Source organism: Mizuhopecten yessoensis, unplaced genomic scaffold (assembly GCF_002113885.1).
Source record: "Mizuhopecten yessoensis strain PY_sf001 unplaced genomic scaffold, ASM211388v2 scaffold716319, whole genome shotgun sequence".
Lineage (NCBI taxonomy): Eukaryota > Metazoa > Mollusca > Bivalvia > Pectinida > Pectinidae > Mizuhopecten > Mizuhopecten yessoensis.
This window is the reverse complement of record NW_018480057.1, coordinates 269,535-290,910: the sequence shown is the minus strand read 5'-3', so window position 1 is coordinate 290,910 and position 21,376 is coordinate 269,535. Positions and strand designations below refer to the sequence as shown.

The following is a 21,376-nucleotide window of genomic DNA, read 5'->3' as shown; positions in this document are numbered from 1 at the left end:
GTGGTTATTGAGAAGAAGCTTTTTAACATATTTGACCCCTGTGACCTTGGAAATAGATGAAGGCCATACATTTGAACAAACTTGGTAGCACTTCTTAGTACACTGGGCCTCTTGGTTATTGAGATGTCGTTTGAAGATTTTAACACATTTGACCTTGAAAAAGGGTCAAGGTCGTTCATTTTAACAAATTTGGTATTCCTTCTTCCATGCATGCTACAGGCCAAATATCGGTACCCTGGGCTATTTGGTTACCGAGAAGAACTTGTTTGAAGATTTTAACACATTTGACCCCTGTGACCTTGAAATTGGGTCAGTCATTCATTTGAACAAACTTGGTAGCCTGCATCCAAGCAAATAACTGACCAAATATTATCCTAGGCCTCTTGGTTATTCTTCAGAAGTTGTTGAAAGGTTTTAAACATATTTGACCCCTGTGACCTTGAATATATGTAAAGGTCAGTTGTTTGAACAAACTTTGAAGCCGTTTTTCCCCAGCAAGTTACTGGCCAAATATTATCCTAGGCTTCTTGGTTTTTCAGAAGTTGTTTCAAGGTTTTAAACATATTTGACCCCTGTGACCTTGAATATAGGTAAAGGTCATTCATTTGAACAAAACTTAGTAGCCCTTTATTCTAGCATGTCACTGACCAAATATCATTATCCTAGGCCTCCCAAGTTATTCAGAAGAAGTTGCTTAAGATTTTTTAAGACATTTGATTCCTGCAACCTTGAAAAACTTGGTAGCCCTTCATCCCAGCATGCTACTGGCCAAATATCATCACCCTGGGCAATTTGGTTATTTGTCAGAAGATGTTTTTAACATATTTGACCCATGTGGCCTTGAAAATAGGTGAAGGGTCATTTATTTGAAGTGTTAGCCCTTCATCACAGTTTGCTTCTGGCTAGATATCATCACCCTAGGCCTTTTGGTTATTAAGAAGAAGTTGTTTCAAGTAATTGACGCCGGATGTCGCACCACAGCAAAAGCTCACTTGTCTGTTCAGGCCAAAAAATTCTAATGTACACTTGAAATAGCCCTGGAGTGGTTCATAATGATATGATGATCAGCTGTGAACACCATCCATATACGACACATTAGCTGTTGTGAAAACTCAACCCCAAAACTTGTACTTCCCACAATGTCAAATTTTGAAACCTTTGGGTGTTTAAATTAAACCTGTTACTGATCTTACAGATTGGTGTGAAAGGTTAAAATGGTCTTCTTCAACCCTTTCACCCCTATATAACTTCAGTAGACTCTACCATTAACTGATCTGGATGAATCCATTATGGTCTACAGCTGTGAAAGGGTTTAACATTGTGCCACCTCAACTTCTTTTGCGTTTCAGTGTCACACAAACACAAAGTGTTCAAATCCATGCCCACATTATCCTTATTATTAATCCATTTCAAACTGTATAAGCAGTGCAATCAACAGAAAACAAAGTCGTTTTGTACAGTGGTCTTTCTTTTATTTAAAAATGTTCTGTTTGGTTTACTCCTGAAAGAAAAGAAAAAGCATATTTAGACACAAGTCTTGTCATTTCATTCCAACGTCCAAATTGTAAGGGAAATTAGACAAAGAAGTGCAGCAACTATTGTTTGTGAGTGAAAGCCAACATCTCTTTGTTGTACCGACTTACAGCAAATGGAGATATGGGCATTCTTATATGAGTGGAACTTAATAAACATAATTACTGAATACAAGAGTCATAGAAATTGAGAAGCTACCAACAACTCTATTTGAAAGAAAAAAAATGCCAACACTATTTTGTTGATCTTTTTCCTTGGACTTTTCACTCTAGCTAGTGAGTTGTTGTGGAAGTATTAATTCAATGGGTTGTATCATAATCAAATATTTGTGACCTTACTCAATTTCAAATTATTATGAGCTGGATGCTAAATTGTCACACAATGGTGACTGTCAAGAAATGTATCTTACATCAGGCACTTCCATTTCGCCACTGTTGATTTGGTCGATGATGTCATGAGGAGGGCACTTCTCAACAGAGCATCCAACGGACTGGGCAGTACCAAGAATCTCCTTACATGTTCCGGCCAAGGTCTTGGCCATACTTCTGGGCCTCATGATACGGGCGATCCTGATGATCTCATCCATGCTAACGTTACCAGAGTGCTTAACTGGAAAAACATAATACAGTTTATTAAGTAAACAATTGAACATGCGAAATTAACGACAGACCCAAACCACACCAATATGATAAATATCTGGCACACAGATATTACAAAAGATCACAGCGGGATCTTGGCACCCATTATCTGAGGTCGCATAAATAAACCATAGGAAAAGGATCATTTGCCGCTGTTATCACGAGACTTCTCTTTATGACATCAATTTTGTTATCAAATGTTTTTATTTACTGGGAAGGTAATTCAGGATTCACGACTTTGAAAACTTGCCATTCAAGCGCATCACAGCATTGAACTCTTTGACACACCATTTTATTTATACAATTTAATGACATCCATGAGGTTCCTCACAGGTGGCATAAAAAATACCAAAGATATCAAAGTGCCCGGTAGACATATGGATAATAGTATTAGTTATAATCGTGAAACAAAAACAAAGGCTTACAATCACTTAATATAAACACATAAATGAACAAATAAAGGGTGGTATTTACACGACGTCTTTGCAAAGAGCCTAAAATGCAGACGTAAAGAGGAGAGTTTTGATGTCCCTCTTGAATTTTGCCAGGGTATTTGACTAGTTAGTTTGTCAGATATACCACAGAGCAGGGCATTACCATAATCGAACCAAGAGGTAACAAGCGAGTGCACCAAAATCGTGCATGCATCTTCAGTTATAAACTGCTGAATACAGCCATGTTCCTGATCTGGTAGTAACAGTATTTGGCAATAGCGTTCACTTGTTTCTCCAATGTTCAGTGTACTATCTAAGTATACCCCTAGGTTTTTAAAAGCTGGGACAGTCTCAATAGTTCTTGCACCGACCTTGAGCTGGAGCCATTTTTGTCGACACTTTTGGGAAAAGACGATTAGTTCCGTCTTTTCCCGATTAAGCTTCAGCAGGTACTGATATCTGTCGAGCAAGCTTCCAGATTTTCTGAAACTGTATCCCAACTGTCCTGTTGTTTGATGACCATGTAAATTTGTGCGTCATCATCAACATAGCAATGATAGCGAAGACTATGGCGAGATATCATTGTCAGCAGAAGAGTCGACTTTGGCAATATTTTTCCTGATTGAGCTGATTTTATCCAGAAAGTTATCACTGAACTTATTTAACAAGTCTTTTTCAGAATTAAAGCTTGGTAGGATAATTTCACCTTTCTGGCCCATAAGGTTTTTGGCGAGTCTAAAAAAGCTGTATGATCCTTACCACATTCTTCGATCATTTCTGAATAATAAGCCTCCTTTGACTGAATGTTAAGTGAACCAACTAGTCGATATTGTTCCCTATAAATCTGTTGGTGAACGGTTAATTTGGTCCGTCACAAGTCTCTCTGCTTTTCTACGCAGAGATTTTCATTTCAATCCAAGATGACGAACGGCTAAAACAATTACAGAACAACTTCATACGATTTTGAAAATCAAAATTTACAGTGCAAATAGTTTTTTATGCTTCCATTATAATTCATTACTTAATTATCTTTTTTTGATCTTTGCCTACCAATGTACCTCTAGTTGGTAATAAGGCTAAAATGAGTAGGGCTGGAACGGGTAACGGAGTACCCATGTTCGGGTCGATTCAGTTAAGAGTACTATCTGGTTAGCAAATCTACGTACCCAAAAACCGTCCCAAAATGTAGGTCAATATTTTTTGGGTTTCCCAGTCAAAAAGGTCGCTCCTGGTCGCTCCTGACTGTTTGAAAGACCCCGAAAACACTCAAGATCCATATACTTGCCATAACATGACATAACTTTGACCGACACTCTGCTGAACAATGTTCAAAGGCGTCTATCGTCTGTGATCTGACCGGAAGTGATGCACAGAAATATGTGCACATTGTGTTGACAACACATGAGTGTAAAGTGAAACTACAAAGATTTCCCAGGCAGGAGGCTAGCGATATGTAGCCAATTCATAATGGTTTTGAGAATCTGCAACGTTTTACAGTATTATTTACAAGGAATAGGTATGGAGTTATCTTTGTTTATGCATTAAGTGAATTCAGTTGCCATATTGGTGGCTGTATTTCATGGCACAAAAATAACACGGTTACTCAGTTTCGGTTAAGCACACACAGTTATGCGACTTGCAATATTTCTAACCGTTGCAAAAATTATCATGTCCATGTTTACAAGATTTAATCTTACCATGTTTCACCTTCTTCCTGTCCCTTGGGGGTTCTTTGAGTGCCTTGATCACCAAGGAAGATGCACTTGGCACCACCTCTACCTTAGCCTGTCGATTCTGCACCACCAACTTCACTGTGATCTTTAGTCCCTTCCACTCTTGGGTGCCCTTTGAGATGTCATCACCAATTTTCTTTGGGGACTAAGAAAGAAAGGAAATTAATAACAAACAGGCTTGCATTCAAAGTCATCCGAAATTTATTGAATCCTGATCAACTTATATGTAGCAACAGCTACCGGTACTTGCTACATTTGTATATGGTGAAAATTCATAAACATATACACAAAATAGTTTGTCAGATTAAACAGCCAAAAATCCTTTTACTATATGTACGCAAAAATAAGATCCTTACACTATTTCATATTCATAATTGCCTATTCACATAAACAAAGTAAAAAACCTAGATTAGAAGGTGCACAACAAAAATTATGAGGGATATGGATTAGACAAAGCATTTTTTTCTTCAAAAATGTTCAAGGTTTTATCAAAAAGACTGTTGAATTGAGTATGAACACAAACTTCATCAGACTGCTAATTTTCATAGTATATAGTCACATCATTTAAAAAAAATCACCCCAAGGCAGTGTGTGCTTATTCTGTCAAATTGCAAACAGGCATCACAATATGACATCAACCAGGACAATTTAAACACCAAATTTCAACAGGTACTAAATCCACTCCACATATACTTTTTAATACTTTGACATAAACTGACTCGAGGTTGGTAACTATAATCTCCAATGCATTACACTGATCATTTTACCTGTAAATCTGTATTTCGAGTAGATTTCAACTTACCAGACCGAGTGGACCGATCTTTGGAGCCAAGGATGATGTTGCTGGCACTTCACCACCTACAGCCTTAACGTACACTGAAACAACAGAAGCAAGTTGTTTACCACCCAACATTCACAAAGTCTGTCAAAATTTCTTACGTTGGTTTAAATAATAATACGACTTTACTGAAGTTTTATCATTAATTATCGCAGTAACTAATGACTATGCTGTACCTCGAGAATATATGAAGATTTATTTATCAATATTGCAACAAAATGATGTGGTTACTTAAGTGAATACAAACAGTAATTTCCCAGGATTTTTTTCTAGACAAGGGCGACGATCCTTAAAAGGTCCTCTTTTAAACTGACAAAGTGCATTAAAATAGGGGGCTAAAAAAAATCTAGATTGGATGGTTTGTAATAAATGTATGTAAAGTTTATATAATGTATCAAAAGTATATATGATGCAACTCCCATTTCTACTGTTTTTAATTCAAATTATAACGATTTTAAGATATTTCTAGATTCTTTAATTTGAAAAAGATTAATACTTTTGGTAGCCAAATCATGACGTCATTATTGTCAACATACGATTCTTTCAAATTCTAGTATATGCTCTCATCTTTGAAATTATCATTAGAATGTAATGCATTTTCTGCCATGCTCACAAAGTTAATTCATCATAATGGAAATCATGAATCTTGAAAGTAAACAAAAAAATCAAAACAATACGCCTGTAAAATCCTAGCTGGAACACTATTCTCAAATGTCACTTGACTGACTGACAATCTTGCTGTCAGCAAGTGACACCATCTCGGGAACAGTCTTGCTGCAACGTCTTGCATGGCTCTTTAAATTTGAGGATAAATTTGTCTCCTCTTCCCAAATATGGTCTTTGTCTATTTTTTTGTTTCTGATGTATACTCATCTTCCCACCTCTTGACCACAGGGATTCGTTATTATACATAGATGTTATGCTAGGTGTGCTGGGACCAATATCAGTATAGCATGTGTATTAGACATTTGTAACAAATCCCTGTGTCTTGACCAAAATTTTGGTCAAGAGGGGGGAGAAAAAAAAGTAAAGTTATGATGAAAGTATGCGAGATTGGGAAAGTTTATCCTCAGGTGCAGAATTTTGCATCAAAACCTTGGTTCCGACGCAAATTCTACACAGTCCGGTAGAATTTCTACATTCCAATCACAGGGTCACGTTACAAATGTCTGAAATAAACAGGTTGGGCACACAGCGCATATGGGTAATAATCCTGCATTTGGGTAACATCTTTGTATGTTATGGTTGAATGCACTTCGAATCTACTTTCACTATCCTATGTAAAAAATCAAAATTTTGTTCTTTACTATCTTTATTAAAATTGCTATTTATGTGTTTATAATATAAACAACTTTTGGTTGAACGTTTTTTCGTGTTTTGACAGTTTCTTGATTTTAGATGTCCCGACTTCAAAGGTCGTGAAATACTTTCAAAACCGAAAAACCTTTAAACCAAAAGTTGTTCATAATAACCAATAGATATGGCGATTTTCAATAACGCAAGTGAAGTACAAAATTTTGATTTTTTTATATAGGATAGTGAAAGTAGATACGAAGTGCATTCAACCATAACATACAAAGATGTTACCCAAATGCAGGATTATTACCCATATGCACCGTTGTGCCAAACCTGATAAATATATGTTATACTGCACACATAAACATACATCTGGTCAGTCTAGGTGCCTCTCCATAATGATAACATTTTACTGAGGATGTCATACAAAAATTTCACAAATAACTCGATGGTTAACCAATGTCTTAGAAATCATTGAAAGATGTTACCTGCACATCTTCAGTCCGATCACTGGGGATAGTTACAAATGTCCGAAATACACATATGCTATACGAGTGCTGTGATCCATATCAGTACACCAAACGTGTATTTCAGAAATTTAAAACGAACCCCTGTGGTCAGTTCTTGTGATCGGTCCCATTTCGTCAAAACTGGTGACGTCGATATAATCTGGTCACCTAGTTATTCCAGACATCGGCATCTGGTGTGTAAATATAACGCAGTCTTCCCCACCTTACTATATTCGTCCATACGCTACTAAATTCACAATGTAAATGATACAGTAGGGAAGACTATTGCATATTTTCACATGTGTGATGCAGATGCCATTGTATGCGGGCTGTTGCTGTTATCTAACCGACACGTTTAAACAATTGTAGTCGAGACTATTCAAAAAGCAAAGCACAGTGATAAAAGGCTTATCACGACATATCTTTATTACCACTTTACCTACCACGTCAACCTGTTCGAGGGCTTCGATGTCAACACGTGAAAAGATGTTTCACATCGAACTGAAAATGTTCAGCCTTGCCCCTTCTTACCGAGCTTAATCGCAGTTGGATCAAATTTAGGAGGCATATTGCTACTTTATCAACTTGGTCTCAATGTCTCAGTCAGAGAATGGTGTTGGATGAGTCCGGCTTTTGGACACGACCAAAAATGTTGCACCAATCGTCAAATGTCACTAACGGAAAAGGAAGTGCATATTTCAACTTCCGGTAAAGTGTGCTATTAGGAACAGTAACTCGTCTTTATTTTCAATTTATGGTAGCACACTACGATATGCTCCCGCATTACATATTTTCATATCGATATGACAAAAAGAAAAACAGTCCATGTTAAAAATGATTCGTGTCAGAAGAAATAAAGCCTGCAGTTGACAAATTTAGTAATTATTTCAACAGAATCTAACAACTTAGACTTTCCAGTCACAAAATCAGGAAAGATAGGTAGACCAGAGACGTATATAACACACGTGTTATATACGTCTCTGGGTGAATACAAGTTTAAAATATCTTGGTATTTTGACTAAATGAATCTTATATCGCATATAAATATATCATCATTAATTCCGTAAGCATATATCATGAATCCTGCATGAAACTAGGTATTCGTGGGTTGTCCGTTAAAATTCTAACAGAAATTGTACTCATTGTCGCGGGAACTTTTGTATAGGTTACACGATAAAACTGTTGTACAATGTGTAAATTTAAAAAGAATGTGAATTTATTTTTGCTGACATTAACAGTTTTGCCGACCAGATACGTTATAAACAGATACGTTGTAAATGGTTCTATAATCGTAGCTTCTAACTAAGATACTCTAGATTCTAGTTTAGTTTCGTGAGATTGTGATGGGAACAATATAATAAGACCTTTTACAAACTGTACTTGCACCCAGCTGGCTTAGTTTTCAAGGGGAATATCTTCAAATCTTAAGAAATCCAAAGACATGAATGCATATATAATAATGGTTAATTTGTGTACGTTATTGTAGATGTTCAAATAAATTGACTGCTATAAATGGATTTTAAAGGATTAATTAGTGAAAAGCTATGAAAGAAAATCACATCACTTGGAAAATATGTAACGTAGATGTTCTCTTTTGGTCACGTTTCTGTTTTGGTGCATTATTTTCCCATGTAAAATCGACTTGGTTATGTGGGCATTTGAGATATGTACATATATTTGATCACAAGTGATCATAATAACATAAGGTTTTTCTGCACGTTTTATCTTGTTGAAATGATGACGTAAGAGTTGATTAAAGTTTAACTTTGAAATTTAATAAGAGATAACTTTTGACTTGACGGCGGGATATTCTGGAGTGTCCAAAATAAACCCGATGTGTTCCGTACAGAGTCTAGAACCTAACTGATTTATAATACAACATATCACAGTTAAATACATGTACGTACAATAAAGGTACCTGAGGTTTAAGTGACAGGTGTCGCTAATTGTTAGATCAATTACCCGTGGTCAGTGTCCACAAGGTAAAGGCTATTACACTAATCCTGTTGCGTAATGTTGCGTAATGTGATGGACAATAGTAATGAGTTATGAAAGTAAGTTTACAGAGAGTACGTACTTAGGGATATAAAAACTTCACACATGAGTCTTATCTCAAATGTCACAAAGGATATACAGTAATTACAATTAAGGATAATGCCACATGTATATAGTCAAATTCTGTCTAAATGTCATATAAACGTGTGTTGCATTAATTCGCACTTGAGTTGTTAGATATGGACAATTCGAAATATAAATTTAATAAATAGATGGTAAGATTAAAGTTTTTCATGAATAAGCAATTATTTACACAATTAATTTCAGCACTAATTTATCACAAAATTTCTGTGTGATAATAACATCGATTAAAAGTTTGTTTTAGTGATACTGTTAAGTAGTATGAGTGTAACACTTGACCAATATAATGTGTAACGTATCTGTTTTAAGTTTTGAATGGGAGTAACGATTGCAAAAAGTGACATGTACGCTAGCGTACACACTTTTTGCAGTATAAGTTAAAACCGCCTTGATGTTTAATTACGTCTGGATCTTTTGTGAAGTTATTTTCAATATAGAAGTCTGTTATAAAGTTACTTGTTCAAATTTTGTGAACAGAAACGTTACAAGGATACATTATTGTTTTAATGCAACGTATAGTGATACCATAATGATTTTTTTCTTCTCAAATAAAAATCAAATTAATAGTAGTTAATCAAATTAAGTATAAAAATAACATACCATTTCGATTGAGGATGCTGTAATATTTGATTTGTATCTCTGGCTGGCAAGGTAGCATATACGTTTACAATATGATAGTCAACTTTAAAGAGATACAGGCGAGGTAGTATCTTGGTTGTGATGCTGAATAACGAATGTTTTGTACTGTAGATATGCATTAGTCGAGGAAAAAATACTTTTCTAAAACTTAACCCATGAAAAGTGTTTGAAAGTTTGAAGTTCAAAGAATGAAATAAATATTGTTTTTGAATACATTGGTTTTGAATGATTTCCGTTCGAGACCAAATGCCTATTTTCATAGTCGATCAGAAAAACGCGTTAGCATTTGTTGCAGAAATGTCGGTTTTATGACACAGTCTATCTTGGATTCTTGAATATTGTAAATTTGAAGAAAAACATTTTGTTTTGAAGAAGTACTGGATCACGGTGTACCTGTTTTACTGACAATGACCTGTTGGAAATGGACACTTCTGTTTTACTGACAATGACCTGTTGGGAATGGACACTTCTGTATTCAAAACTGGTGAATAGTAAACAGAACCCTTTCGGTTTATTATCCTACACATGTTACTCTTTTGAGAATATATAACAAAATGTTCGCAATGCAAAGTTCATTTTCCACTTTTACTGTATATGTTTTGGCGCATGATAAGTGAGAATGAACGTGAAGAACAATTAAGGTGGTTAGTTTGAATTTTGAATGAATCTACAATAAATAACAGCACATTTTAAAGACCAAAGGAGTACTTTATTCAAATAAAGGTTGGCTAGGGCAAAACAATTAAAGGCCGAGGTCAACATTTTGGGTTTCAAATGATCCTAAAATATCAACTGATCACACGATATTCATTAGCATGAAGTTTTGCTGAAATAATTAGTCCTAGCGAGAAAGTTCAAATGTTTTTAGCTCACCTGGTACGAAGTGCGAGTTGAGCTTATGGTATGGTGTGTTGTCCGTCGTCCATCGTCCGTCAACTTTTTCTTTGAAGGACTGGAGAACCTAAGGCCATGATATTTGGCCAGTAAGTTCCTAGGACAGAGTGCTATAAATTTTCTCAAATAAATTACCTTGGCCTACTTTCAAGGTCATAGGGGTCAAAAAACCTTTAAACAACTTCTGAATAACCAAGATTCCTAAAGCAATGATATTTGGCCAGTAGGTACCAGGAACAAAGTGATGTAAAGTGTCCTCAAATAAATGACCTTGACCTACTTTCAAGGTCACAGTTGTCAAATATGTAAAATCCTTTAAACAACGTCTTCTGAATAACCAGGAGGCCCAGAGTATTAATACTTGTCCAGTTGGTACCTAGCATGAATTGCTATAAAATGTCCTCAAATAAATTATCTTGACCTAATTTCAAGGTCACAAGGTTCAAATATGTAAAATAAAAAATAAACTGTTAAACAACTTCTTCGGATTAATCAGGAGGTCAGAGTAATGCTACTTGGCCAGTTAAGGTACCTTGGATAAAGTGCTTTAAAGTTTTCCCAAATTAATTACCGTGACCTATTTTCACGGTCACAGGGGTCAAATATGTAAATATCTTTAAATAGCTTTTGCCGCGATACCAGCATCTTCGCTAGCCAAGGGTTGATCCGGTACGATGTACCTACCCGAGTAGGTACATCGTACCGGATCAACCCTTGGCTAGCGAAGATGCAATACCAGGAGCCCTGGGTGATGCTATTTGATCAGTTGCGTGCTGGGATAGAATAGTACAAAGTTTCATTTAATCTGGAACATTCTTAAGCCAAGGAGACTCAACTTAAGGAAATATTTGCAAAAGTACTTTTATTTAGAATGTTTTCCCATGATTACTCAAATATCCAGGTGAGCGATACAGGACCTCCGAGCCTCTTGTTTAGTCTAATTTCCAATATTGAGCTTGCCCCTTACTCATGTAGGAAGGAAACACCTTTTATTTGCATAATGGTGAAGGAGGAAACCCTTGATCCTTAATACTGTTTCACAAGTCTCTTGTCATTGAAGGGGCTACATCAATTGCCGATAAAATGTAAATTCCCGTTGGTCAAGTGATGCTCCGTTAAAATCTGACATGACCATAGAGAGAGTGGTCTTACTTTTATTTCTCATTTTGGTCATCACCCCTTTGCCCCCATGGGAGTCTATTCCGTTCATATTTACATAAACGTGTCCTCTTGAGTGATGTTTTGTTCTGAATGATTAATATCCCTTTCTCTTTACTGAAGGAGTTGTCTTTTTGTTTATTTACTATACTGGGCCTTGCCCCATGTGCCTCTTGGGGACATACCTTTTTATATACAATGTTGAATAAGCGGTGTTTAAGACTAAACTAATTCGGAACCCGTTTTTGATGGGGTTTATTCTGCTCTGTCAAACTTGACCAGACTTAAGACTTCTCTCTTTGCTTGCTACTTAAGTGCCTCCAGTCACCTCTGATTACCACAATGCCAGAAAATGATTGGCAGAGGCATCATGCCAAGTTCAGTTATTTCCATTTCTTTGAGAGGCCCCATAAGATGACCTAATGAGCTGTTACAAAGATGTAAACTAAAAAAAAACACCAAGCAAACAAAAGCAGAGTTTCAAATGTTTAATAACAATGAAAATGATGCAGTTACATGCTGAATTTATTTCCTGCATACAAAAATAACAATAAATACTATAGTACTGTTCCATTGATAATCACACGCCAATATTTCACGGGAAAGTTTAGGGATGCCAGCTATTGTTAAAACTCTTGGCATGTTAAGTATGACATCAATACAAAATGTCAGTGCCTATCTGTAGAAATGAAACTTCAAAAACCTCTAGCAAAATCATTGAAATGTTATTACAAAATAATTCACAGGAAAGAAAATAAATCCTTTTGATATCAATAAATAAGAACCTGTATCAAAATATTAACATATCATGTACAATTTTGTTTCACAGAGAAAATCCTGATGGTTTTATCACTGATTTCAACCACTAAGTACAATCAGCAAACTTAGGTGAAAGGTTTGCTGACGAAAATATATTTTTACTTCAGTCTAGCCATCAAAAGCCTTTTCAGTTTATAGAAAACATCTATACTTCAGTCTAGCCATCAGCAGCATTTTCAGTCTATAGAAAACATTCATTCTTGGGTCCAGCCATCAGAAGCATTTTCAGTCTATTGAAAACATTAATACTTGCATCTACTCATACAAAAGCATGTTCAGTCTATTGAAAACATAACAGCATTTATGTTTTGGTCTTGTGATTAGAAGCATTATCATTCTGTAATGGTAAAGTACAACCGCAAAGCATAATTGTAGTCCTCTCTCATGGAGAAATTCAACACAAGTATAGGTATGTTTCTGTGTAAAGGACACATATACCCGTAATTTATGTTGTCTCCACAAAACGGCTATTTCTCTGTTGGCATAATCTTATAACACAAAAGATAGAAATACACATACAATTTTGGACATTATCCAGGGTTAAAAATATGCTACTATACACATTTCACCTCTGTTTGTGATGGACTCGCCCTTAATTGTTTTTAAATTAACATTACGAAAAATTTAAAAAATATGTCAAAAACGGGTGCATTCTTGTGTCCAAACAACCATTCAAAAAATGTCTCCATATTGTTACATCAATCCTTATGTTAAATGTATTACAACATCATGTGAAGTAAATGCTAGTACTCGAGTTAGCAGGTGTATCATTCAGATTTGATAAATTAACTTTTAATTGCAATGAACTTATTTAAAAAAAACAAAAAAACTTTGTGTCCCATTTTTGCACCTATCCACACTAAATGCATACTTCAGTTAATACATGGTTTGTTCTGAACCAACTTTTCTCACTGTTATAAGACTTTTGACACTGCTGTCAATATATAACTATACTGATCTGTGCTGCTATAGCCGTCTACATTCACCAATGAAATGCTAACAAGTACATCTTATGATACATGTGTATGGATGCACCACTGAAAAACAACCGACCCTACACTGTCGCTCTCTCCACATGTCTCACCAGTCCGCATTCCAATGAATGCCAGCTCCAGCTCACCATTCACAGGTTTTACTATACTTACTACAATGACTAGCTCATTGTTGAATATATTTCACAAATGAGTACATATATTCGTTTTGACATGTGTACTGTACCAGTATGTAGGGGCAAAATTTGGAAATAATTTCTGTATCAATTAAGGACACATGCTACCTTGCAGACTATATAAAGTGTTGCACATGCTATTTGAGTTATTTCCCCTTAACAAGTTTTGATTATCGTTATCATTGTGTGTACTAATTGTGTACAATTGTAGCTAGTTACAATAAAGACATTTCATAGCATTCTTAACGTGGAATTCTTCTGTAAACGAGATGGATGTTACAGTTAGGTAGCTTATACTCTTTTATTTCTATAGTGGCACATTTCTGCCATCCAGTTATATTCAGTTGTTTGATTTCATTAATACAACCTTTCTCAAAAGTTATGTTGACAAGTCAAGTTAATCATCACGACTATCACCACAGACTTGCATTTATATGCACTTGACCACAGGAAAAACACTGTATAATTAGGTCATTTCCATCAAAGCTAAATATTTCCGACGCATTTTGTAGAACCCATCTCTGTTTTTATATAACTGATCTCATCTGACTATGTTAATATAACAGACATGTACACCTTGTCAGTGGTAACCACTGATGAATCTAAAAACAAATCTATGTTTGACAAGAAAATGCAGCCAAATAGGTTTCAACAAGGATAGATACAGCTTTCCCTTGTGAAAACATGAAAAAAAGTATATATAAACTGTTAAACAATGTTAGACTGTTGTCATTAAATTTCATTTGTAAATGGAACATTTGCAGCAAATATTTGAAGATAGACATACCTATTAAGCAGATAAATATAATATCAAATAATGAAATAATTATTGGCAATAACCTAAGAAATATATCATAATTGCCTCTGCTCTTTCTGCAAAAACAATCATAATTGCTTCTATTCTTTCTGCAAAAACAATCTCGCCTGAAAAATTACTACATATTTTTTCATTCTGAATCTCTTTCACTAAAATGTATAGAGCACTTAAGTCAACATTCCCAATTAAGTACTCAGTTGTCATGGTGACCAGGTGGAAAATACTGTCCACAGGGAAATGTTCGCCACAGAATGTGTCGTGCCCTTTTCGATCTCTGTATTGAGGGAAAATTCAAAGTGTTTTTCAGTACACAATTTATTACATGTACCAGTTATAAATATTGTAAAGGGCAAAATTAACACTTTAATTTTCCAAAGAAGGAAAAATATTCAAATTGGCAAAAAATTCCCTGTACACAATGGTACATTATACTGGTAGTTCTTTGATAAATGCAGAGACAAAACTTTTATTATGTATATATGTTAACAAAACAGATAAACATAGTTATACAAAATCGGACAAAAAAGACTTGTGCAGCAATAGACTCAGTGACAACGATTTAATACCATTTTATGGCTCGTAAAATATTTATAATGCATGAATCTTTGGCGAAATTAGACAATATATTTATCATAATTGATCATACTGTATAATTATAAGCTGGCTTTACAAGGGGACACAACATGGAAAAGAAAATAATATATGTTACATGTACGGAAAAAATCGCTTAAATAACACAAAACAGGATGTTTCCTCTTTCCGAATGCAATTTTTCAAAAGACTGCTGCTTTAGTAAATGTGATAATCCAGGAATCAATTCTTATCAAAAAGTATGAAAGCTTTCTACTTTTGTTCCGACATATAAACGCTTAGTTGAAATAGCTTTTTCTTCTGGTGGTCAATTTCTTCACTAGCAAAAAATACATGATTTAATGTTAAATGTCCTTTGGGACAATGATCATACTATTATTATTGTTTTGGTACTTTGGGATGCTCCATTTCTTTTCTTCAAAACCGATTTTTGCATTCATGATCAGGCAATCAGTCATTCATTTGAGTCATTGACCAAATACTGGTATATCCTTAATTAAAATTGCAACTTCAGAATGGGAAGAAACTATATGTAAAGGACAAGATAAATGGAGGGAGGGAAAGATATCCTTAATTAAAATTGCAACTTCAGAATGGGAGGAAACTATATGTAAAGGACAAGATAAATGGAGGGAGGGAAAGATGAACATACAATTAAACAGGATTATATTTAAGTAATACTCCTTTTAGAACACTCTTATGTTGATTTCATTGTACCTTTAAGTATTTTTAAGTAACACATTCCCTACCTCCTGTCTAGCTTTCTAACATCCCCTTTCAAACTTTGTCTAGTTTTCAGCTGAATGGAGAACAATTTTGCAACATTGATCTCGTGGCTAAGGTCATAAAAATGTTACACTATTTAGTGGCAAGGCATTTGTCTGCTCTTTTATAAAGATATCTATCTCATTTGAATTATATTGTTCTCAAACTTTTTCACCTAAATGCAAATCGGAATGTCACGTGTACAGATTAATATTCTAACCTATAGCCTGGTGTCCCAGGTTCCCCGCCCCACCATACTGTTTCACTAAATGGGGACTAATTTCAATGTAAATGCAAGCCATATATTCTTCAATCAAGGGTGTCATTACATTACTTTTCACAAATATACAGCCAGAAATTCAGTTTCATAATTGTCTACATTATATAACCTGTATCCTCTTTATCCTCTTGGACTTCTAGCATACACTTAGGAAATCAAATGTTTACATCACTCATAACATGTGATCTTATATAATTAGCATAAGGGAACAGGCGGTGGTTGAACAAAACCATACAAAGCTCGACAAAAACGGACAGCATTACCATGGCAACACACGACACATTCTCATTCTAGACAAGACACTCTTTTATTTGTGTCTGTATTTTGTTGACACATTCTCATTCTAGACAAGACACTCTTCTATTTGTGTCTGTATTTTGTTGTTTATCAATTTTGTCAGAAAATGACTAAGCAGCAAGTTTGGAAAACTAAAAATAAGTTTTCCTATGTATTGTGGATAAGCAACATGACTTTTACTAGAGAACATATGTCATCAATTGTCAACTAAATTATTACTTTTAGCATAAGAACAAGACACCATTGGAGTGGTAGGACCCATTTTATGAGTGGAAAGACCATGTATCATTTAATTTTATTCCAAGCATCAAAACACTTTGTTCATGATCATAAATGCTTTATTATAGATTTACCAAATGCAAGTGTGGGGGATAGATTAGGAAAGGTTTAGTGAAAAAATGATGTACATTTTGTATTCCAATGATGTACAGCAACTTATTATATTATAATATCTAATTCAATTCAATACCAGGATATCCTGAAATGTTAAAAATAGAAGTGGTAAAAGAGATATAAGTAATTTTATTAGGCTATTTATCCGTACAATTGCTATGAAAATCAGTGACAAACAATATTTTTCTTCCAGTTATTGTGATGACGTAATCCCTGCTCTACTGTTTTCTGACATCACTACAGTGATCCAGACCCATGGGCCAGACAGAATTTCCCAGCACCTTTAGGATATGTGGATATCCCAGTCTAGTTGGCAAGAAAGATCCTACCTATACCCACAGGTATGGGAGACCTGTCTTGTTAGTACCTATTACATTGGTCTGGTGTCTACGACTAGAGGTATCAACTAACCGATACATATGCCATGATCGAAAAATAGATCAATAATTAAATACAAATGTTTCAATAGAAAACATAGAAGCACCTTTGGAGCACACTAGTACACCACTCCCGATACCTCAGGGGTTACACTCACTTGCCCTCTCTGAAGAGCAGATCGTACCAGAGTGTAACCCTTGGCTAGCGAAGATGTAGTAAACCAGGTCTACCAGTTAAATGTTATATTACATTCGTTAATCATTGATAAAATTATTTCTAAGTAACGTGCAATGTATGTCAACTTTGAAATGTGTCTTTCGTCTCCCTCTTCTCCTCACTCTTCCTTGCAATCCAAATATCTTTAGCATAATATATTAATTGTACATGTCGAAACAAGCATTTAACCAAAACAATGGCTAAGGTAGGTGGGAAAGAAATCTTCCCATCAGAAAGGTCTTTTGAAACAAAACAAAAAACAAAAATAAGGTTATATAAGTGAAAGGCTTACAAACAAGAAATATAAACACTGTTGAATACGAAAACAGCGGACTTTTCTGATGACATGCCAGTCTTAATTATGGTTCATGGCTAGCCAACTGTAAATCTGGCAAAACCATCGATACCTTTCTGATGGCATTCTTGTGCAATTTAGAAATTACCCACTACAAATTCAGTTGCTGAACTATCCAGTTACCAGTATAGGGAGCAAGCTTATTTCTATAGAATATTGTTCCAGTAATCCATTCATTTCACATTCTTATTATCACTAAAGCTGGAACAGAGGAAGATCCCCTGTACTCTACTATATACTTTACACATGTGAAAAAAATCACCGCCTGACATTGCACTGAACAATTAGACAATGTGCATACTTTGACTGAAGTTTATAGTTATAATTTGGAGTTTTCTCACTTACGTACTTAAACAACATCACTCAGATATACTGTTGAGTAATCTCAACTGCATCAACTAATAAATCTGATTTACAAAAGCATAACCGAACCAAACAGGGTAAATATTTCAGGGAATATATTAGGTATAAAATTCTGTTATTTCGTTATTTTCTTAGTAACGATGAAGCCCTTGAAGTCACATTCATCCTAGTAAAGAATTGCTTGATTTTTGATCAGCTGGATTATGGAAACAATTTTGAATAGAAAAAGGCCAATCTCACTCTAAAATATTGGTAGGACAGTAAGACAACTGGATTATGGTAGCTTGATTAATGAGACCTGACTGAGCAAAGAAAAATGTACTGATTTTGCAGTTATCAAACAAATAGTATTCAAATCTGTCGCACGTCCTGGGCCATTATCAAGTTAACTCTTTCGTTCAACATTTTCTAGTAAAAATGACAGGCACAAATCTAAAAGAGAGCCTAGTGCAGCTACTGTGCTCCTCTCCTTCCTGACGAGCCTCAGTATCTACCTACATATGTCTGAAAAGTTATTTTTGCATCAAATGAAATAATATTTTCTGACTGGACCAGAGTGAAGCTATCACCGTTCTTGGATCATTAGTTCAGTATTCCATTATAAATGAAGCAGTTGTGTATTTAAAGCAATAATTGAATACTGTTTTATAATTGAGGACCTGCACTCCTATTTAATATGCGCGGTTAAAGCTTCTGTTGAACAACCCTGACAAAATTTGGCAGAAATGTATTCACATATAATCTGACACAGTTATTATCCTAAAACAATTCGGGAAGGATGAGTAAACAAACTTTATGAAAACATGATTCAATATTCTTGTGTGACTAACTGCATGTAGGAACTGCTGACTATTCAACCTAGCTTTACTAAGGATACTGAACAGGCTGAGCCTTCTATGGCATACAACTGATTTAAAACTACTCTTGACACAGAGACGTTTCTAAACAAATCTTGAGTATACTGTACAGTAAACGACATACACAGCTCGTATTATATAGGAGCATCACAGTAAAAGGTACTTTGTACTTTTTTTCACAATAATTTTTCAAATTATTTATTCGCAAGGACAATAGCTGTTTGTCTATTGTAAAATTGTGTCAGAATAAATATTCACAGACATTTGAATTATTTATCGACTCTCCTTGCAAACAGACATGAAAAATATCTATCTTGCGAAATGTAAGTGATTTATATAACACGAGGCCTTGGGCAAAGCTGTGGACATTTCTGTCTATACCTGGAATCAACTTGACCGGTGTGATGGCTGACCAACAGTAAATCACTACATAGGGAGACAAACTGACCAGACACTCTGGCTGTAATCAGTAAGTGGGCGACCACTATATCAGGTTGCCACGGTAAAGCAAATTAGACTGGGCCATGGAAACGAGGGCTAATACGAAGCAAAGAACACCACTTCGCAGCATTGCAGGATTAAAAAAAAATCATACATAATCACTATGGAGAAGTATCCTGTGATTTTAACCACACATTCTAGTGTATAGTTTCAGCTAACAATGGACAAGCCTTGTCCACCTTTTCTATTGTTGTCTCAGGTTACTGTTGTCCCGGTACTTGTGCCTGAATGCTGCATCCTCTATCCTTCTACAGTAGTCACGGTAAACAATCCCTCCACACAGAAGTGTCTCTAACACTGCCAGTTTTATGGAGGTTCCCGGAAAATCGCCGCAATTCATCTCCTCCACCCGACACATTTGGCACATTTGTACATTTCCAGTCTGCTTAGAACCTTTTCCTCGTCAGGTACGACAACACAAAAGAAATCCTAAATGCAAGATACAGCACAACTGTTTGCAAATAGCATTTACTTGAACCAGTGTAACTGTACATATATCTGCAAATTAATAAAATTGAAATATTGTTGGTCTATATAAAGAAATCCTGCATGTAACTGTTAAAAATCATTGTTGCATGATTTCATTTTTATAAATATGTGCAGTCAGTCTGTAAGTCTCTTGCAGCAACCCGATATAAATAACTCTGCTTTGTGGAATCCCAGAAGTAAAGCAGGGAAAACAGACGTTTAAGATCACAGAACATTTATCACTACTCCAGCGCATCTCACCAGGTCCCATCCCCCTTCACATTGTGTTGTATGGACTTTGGATTCTCAAATACTGAAACAGAAAGGAAAAGCAAGGTTAAGTTGGTGAAAGCATATTAACAACGCTGAAAGGCTATCGCAGGAAAATATCAACCCATATGAAATGAGCAGGGGTGGGCAGTTACTGGAGATTCTCCAAACCAAGACTACAAAAGAGATTTTTCGACCACCCATTGAAGTGATATACATCTATTTTTCTTAATCGTTGATCGCCAACATAAGTAATTTTATGCATACAACAAAATGTGGTGCAGGTTTTTGATGTCATTTTCACGTCAAGAAAGATTATCATTCTCGCACATTATGCATTGTCGCCAACCCACTCCTATCTTGGCGGTCACACTCCTAATTTCATGGCATGATGGGATGGGGGTTATCCCCAACAAAGTATGGATTACACTTCACTTGAAGCCATTTAACTCATTCACTGCTAAAATTTTATAATGAACTATTCCAACCTTTCAATTGGAAGAGTTCAAATGTGTCTTCAGGGGTGAATGAGTTAAACACTTTGACCTCTATCAGAAGGGGGGATGTTAACTTCATTTCCTCTTATATGACTTCCTAGGGGTCATTAAACTTGATATATATCTTAACATACATGGTATCATGTTCAAACATGAAACAGCTACCTGCCCCATTTCAGAACCATATAAATAATAGCAGGTCTAATCTCCTCATTTTTTCCATGTTTAATTTAAAAAGTAATATATTTCCCAATTGTACAAGATGGCCATACACAATAGCAACCCAGTAAGTATTTTGGTCCGCTGATTCCTTTCTTCAAATTAATGCATCAGTTATAGAATTAAGCATTCCATTTGGAGCTTTTTTTGACTTGGGGAGTATTCTACCCTCTAAACTGAAGATGAAGCAACCATAAGGAGTTCTATGACTTAGAGCTACTTCCCCTTTCAAGTTATTTAGGCCCCTTTCGCATATCCAGTTCAACCAGTTAAAACGGTTGAGCCTGAAAGAAAACGACAGGTGCAGATCTGAA

General features: G+C 35.4%; 2 protein-coding genes across 2 annotated transcripts in view; both read right to left on the bottom strand.

Annotated features, from left to right (window-relative positions):
* Positions 1-1,474: 1,474 nt before the first annotated feature.
* LOC110443004 (60S ribosomal protein L12-like) lies at positions 1,475-7,687 on the bottom strand. The gene is made up of 5 exons (XM_021486939.1): positions 7,513-7,687; positions 5,141-5,214; positions 4,303-4,483; positions 1,943-2,142; positions 1,475-1,501 (listed from the first exon to the last, which is right to left on the bottom strand). The coding sequence occupies exons 1-5, from the start codon at positions 7,547-7,549 to the stop codon at positions 1,496-1,498; spliced, it is 498 nt and encodes a 165-aa protein (XP_021342614.1). The 5' UTR covers positions 7,550-7,687; the 3' UTR covers positions 1,475-1,495.
* A 4,594-nt stretch (positions 7,688-12,281) lies between these two features.
* LOC110443011 (leucine-rich repeat protein SHOC-2-like) overlaps positions 12,282-21,376 on the bottom strand; it is a 30,881-nt gene continuing 21,786 nt past the window's right edge. The window contains exon 17 of the mRNA XM_021486951.1: positions 12,282-20,389. Within this exon, the coding sequence (XP_021342626.1) occupies positions 20,354-20,389 (36 nt within the window). The 3' untranslated portion in view covers positions 12,282-20,353. The remainder of the gene's footprint in view (positions 20,390-21,376) is intronic.

Bases quoted from the DNA above. Each gene is read 5' to 3' on its own strand.
- LOC110443004 (XM_021486939.1), bottom strand. From the start codon at position 7,549: ATGCCTCCTAAATTTGATCCAACTGCGATTAAGCTCG. The intron at 5,215-7,512 runs GTAAGAAGGGGC...CTGTTGTTTCAG, and splicing joins TCCAACTGCGATTAAGCTCG to TGTACGTTAAGGCTGTAGGT. The intron at 2,143-4,302 runs GTAAGATTAAAT...ATGTTTTTCCAG, and splicing joins CAGGAAGAAGGTGAAACATG to TTAAGCACTCTGGTAACGTT.